At 61.2% G+C, this 4,386-nt stretch overlaps 1 protein-coding gene across 1 annotated transcript in view; it reads right to left on the reverse strand.

Moving 5' to 3' along the window:
• The window catches only part of PACS1 (phosphofurin acidic cluster sorting protein 1), a 145,884-nt gene that overhangs the window by 472 nt on the left and 141,026 nt on the right, over positions 1–4,386 (reverse strand). Inside the window, exons 20-22 of the mRNA XM_007461961.1 lie at positions 3,967–4,009; positions 3,580–3,715; positions 1,103–1,329 (exon numbers count right to left, since the gene is read on the reverse strand). Of these exons, the coding sequence (XP_007462023.1) occupies positions 1,103–1,329; positions 3,580–3,715; positions 3,967–4,009 (406 nt within the window). The remainder of the gene's footprint in view (positions 1–1,102; positions 1,330–3,579; positions 3,716–3,966; positions 4,010–4,386) is intronic.

Consider the following 4,386-nt stretch of genomic DNA (forward strand, 5'->3'; position numbering starts at 1 on the left):
CCCCCCCGGGAAGGGAGGTGAGCGGCAGACAGCCGACCCTCCTCCCCTGCTCCCTGGCTCTGGGCTACGCATCAGGGTCTGCAAGCTCCTGCCCTCCCTGGGCCTTGACATATTCACTGAATAACGAGGACCCAGGGCCAGATGGTCTCCGAGTCCCTTCCAGCTCGAACGTTCCGGCAGCCTGTGGGGCAGGGGGTCTGCTGCCCTGTCGGGTGCCTCCTTCCCACCAGCTCATGTGCCTCTGTGCGGGGAGGCCCTGCGGCAGGGTTTGCGTGAGCTCCGCCCCGGGACGCCCTAGGCAGGTCTCTGGGTGCCCCGATGGCTTCTGGCTGCGGGTCTGGCACGGCCCTGCCCGCCCTCCAGGGGAGCTCTTCCAGAGAGACATGAACGGAAAGGCCCAGCTGCTTTGGATGCGCCCAGAGGAGGAAGGCGGGGCCCGGCAGTGAAGGAAGCCCCTTCCTGACAGCTGGGGGCTGCGAGTGCCCCAGAGTCATCCTGCCGGCTTCTGCAGGCACAGAGCCAGCTGTGTGGCTTCCCGACGGGGACCGACAGCAGCGAGTGACGTCCCCACGGTGGCCCGGTCATGGCGGTTCTTGCCTCACTTTCCCAGTGCACAGGACCCGCTCCCCCGCCACTGCTGGTGCTGAAGCCACCCTCTCCTCTGGGCTGGGCTCCGTTCCCCTGGGTTCCTAAAAACAGCCATGCCCTTTGCTCACGAAGGCTTGGGTGGCCTCCAGGGTTGGGTGCAAGTGCTCCGCTCCGTGGGGCTGTGGCAGGGGGACATGTCCTCCCCTGTCACACCGTCCATCCCAGAGGGCGGTGGCCAGAAAGCCTCCCTCTTTACAGCAGCACAAACTGCCTCAGCCCCTAAGGTGCCGATGCTCTGCAGGTAGGGACCAGTGACACCCTGGGGAGCGAGGTCTCCTCTGTGACAGAAGGAACGGCCTCGTCCCACAAGGTGAGGCGGGACCTCCGCGGGACCCCAGGCTGGATCACGTGATACGTGTGCTGCCTTTGTCCTCGTCCACAGTCTCCCAGAAGCACGTCTTGTCCCAGCCCCGGAGACAGACGGGGAGGCCTGGTGGCCTCACATGTCACTTACCTTTCTTGTTCTTCTCTTTGGTGACCACAGTCATTGCCATGGTGCCAGAAAGCTGGGCCTCCCCACCGTGGGGCAGGCGGGAAACCTGCACCGAGCGGAAGACGCTCTTGAGGGTGTTCTTGGAGCTGGCGTCCCTCTTGTCACCTTCCCTCCTCCGCTCCCCAGGGTGGCCCAGCCAGTAGTCCACCTGGAGGCCAATCACGTCCCCATACGGGCTGCTGGGGCTCCTGGAGAAGGGGCGACGCCAGAGAGTGGGCTCAGTTCCCGACCACAGGGCAGACGGGGTGGAGAGGGCCCCGTCAGGCTCTGGGAGGGGCCGGGGGAGGCGCCCGCTAAGTGGCTCCGGGTTCCCTCCAGCCTCACAGCACTGGCTGGTGTGGGAGTCGAGAATCAGGCTGATCCGAGGACACAGCCACGAGAGGGTGAAGACCTGAGTCCGCACGAGGGAACCGAATAAAAGGTCACACGGGAACGAGGGAAGCAGAGAGGAAGGAAGCTTTATGAAGGGAGAAAGTGTGTGCATGCACACGTGCGCACACATACACAAGGACACACACACACATGCACACCCCCCACGAGCAGAGCCGCGGCAGAACCCCGCCAAGCGTGGGAGAGATTAAGTGGGGCAGAGGCGGGAGGGCAGAGGCGGGAGGACCGTGGCGGCTCCGGAGCAGCTCCGGGAGAGCTGACGGATGCCGACCTGTGGCTTTCTCCCGTTTATGGCACTTCTAACTCAGGGATAATTTTAGCTCCAAGGGGAAAAAGAGCTGATGTTTTCTTGAAAGGAGGCGCCAGACACAATAGGTACAGGCTGCAAAAGTCATCTGATGTTTTTCTTTCTGCCTGGATTCAGTGGTTCCATTAAAAAACCAGCTTAAACTGGATGGGAAAGGAGGTCGGGGTAAGGCTCGCCCCCAGGCACCCAGGAAGCCTGGGCCGTGAGGTCACGATGTGACCTGCGGTGGGATTTCCTCCTTTTCATGCACTTCGGCAAGTCAGCGGCAGACCCTTGATGGGAAGTGAAGGGGGAAGACAGGGCAAGGGAGGGTGAGGGCTGGGGTCTGGGCTCCGCCCTGAAAACACTTCATATTCTGTCACTGGGGGTTCTGGAAAAGCCACTGGCCAGGCAGGGCCTACCCTCTCTGCTCCATGGGGACCATCACCAGAAGACCAAGAAGGTGAGGGTAGAAGAAAGGGAATGGGGAGCAAGAAGGAGCAGGGGCTCCTTTCAGCCCTTTCCCACCTCGAAGGCTGTTCCCTGAGCCCCGCTGTGGGACTGCCCTCCCGCCCACCCCCACTCTGGTCAGCTCCCGGAGGCCTCCCTGCCCGCCTGGTCTAAACTTTGGATATTTTACATCCTAAAGAGATTCCCGTCCCCCTTCATAGCCACCCCTCCCTAACTGTACACAGCACTCTCTCTGTGGCTTTGGTGCTGCTGGGGCCCAGGAGCCTGGGCTCTGGAACAGGGTCCTGCCCGTGTCATTGGCCGCGGCAGCCTTTCAGTGATGGACAGACTGAGTGCCTGGAAGGAGGCCGCACCTCCACGGGCCAGGCACTAATGCACGCTCTTATTTCCGCCTCACAGCAAGACTGATGTGGCTATTTCACCTTTACTTTCACAGAGTTGAAATGAGGCTTAGTAACTTGCCCAAGTGACAAAGATTCTTTGCTTGACCAAACTTTAGTCAGGCTCCTGCACCTCTTCCCGGGCCCACCTGTGCACTTCCTTGGAAAATCCAGTTCTTGCAAGAAGCCCCCGGCCCGCATTTCTGGTCACCCTGGATCTCTGATCAGGCTCTGCACCCTCCACCTTCCCTCAGGAGTGTCGCCAGCAAGGCTCCTGTCAGGTCTGTTTAGCCGGAATCACACCCCTCCTCACTCCCGACGTTCCTCCTGGTGATTTTCCATCCGCTGCCCCCACGCTGCTCCTGGACTGTAAACCCAGCTGCTCAAGGGTCTGGAGTCAAGTCCCATCCCCCTCTCACTGCAAAATCCCATCGAGGTGGTCCCGACACCCATGGCGACTGTTCCCTACGTGGAGGAAGTCTCTCTCGCTTTGACAGGTGTCACTGAGTGATCTGTTCTTTAACACAAGCTAACACAGTGGACGTAACACAAACCGTGACTCAAATCCGGGTGTGTGTGACGCCCACGCCCACACTCCCTCTACCACACTGGGCAGTCCTACAACGAGACACACGCACAGCACTTTACAGGCTACCAAGGGCCTCTCTGCCCTTTGTCTCACTCGACCTTATACCTGTGAGGCAGACAGGACAGACGGGAGCCTGCATTTGCAGAGCTGTGTGATGACCTGCTTGGCCAGCGACCTAGCTCCACTGCTCTCGTTCCCTCCCCCCGCCACCTTCCAAGCTCAGTGTCACCGTCCTACACGCTGTGGCAGCAGGGAAATCAGTCGGGCTGCTGCCCCGATGGAGGGACGTGGCAGGAAAGACAGGAACCGGCGACAGGCTTACCCCACGACGGCCAGGGCGCTGCTCATGGACGGGGAGGAAGGAGGGGTGGCCATGGCGTCTCGGCTCAGGCCTGAGCTGGAGGGCGGCGACGTGGAGGGCACAGTAAGGCTGACCACGGGTGAGTCATCACCATCGCCTGCCAGCGGGACAGACAGACACAGTTGGGCAGGGGAAGCCGTCCCGACCCTCTGGTGCCAGGGAGTCGAGGCGCCCCCGTCTCGGCTGCAGCCTGCTCCCCACTCCGCCCCGACCACTGCCTCGCTCCGAAGCTCGAGCTCTGCCTTGGCCTGGGACCCCCTGAGTCTTCGCCCTCTGGCCTGTTTGAATAGGAAGGAGACGGCAAGGCACCACCCTCACCCTGTAGAGGCCAAGGGGCCCCAGGCTCACCTGTAGTGGAAGGAGAGTCTTCGACCAGACCCACCTTCACCACCTGGGAGGGAGAAGAGATGCCGCATTAGACCCTCCTACCAAAGCTGGATGCGCTCTGATCAGCTGGAGCCAGCGGCCGCCACTGCACACTGTTGGATCGTAGGCTTTAAAACTCTGCCGATCCCGAGCAGACCGGATAGTTAAGAGGTGTGAAAAAAAAACCCAGTTGCAAACAATAAGTCAGGGGGCACAGGAGACCTGCAGCTCTTCTCTGGGGATGCGGGCAAGGCCACCTGGAGGGTGGGAAGCACTTTCATATCCTGATTTCATTTCTTCTAAGACCACTTGGGCAGGAGGCCGTCGTCTCATGTCAGAGAGAGGGGAGGACCGGGAGAAAGCCTCGGCAGACAGGAGCGGGGTGCGGCGGGGGGTTGGGGG

This window comes from Lipotes vexillifer, unplaced genomic scaffold (assembly GCF_000442215.2).
Source record: "Lipotes vexillifer unplaced genomic scaffold, Lipotes_vexillifer_v1.1 scaffold1129, whole genome shotgun sequence".
NCBI lineage: Eukaryota > Metazoa > Chordata > Mammalia > Artiodactyla > Lipotidae > Lipotes > Lipotes vexillifer.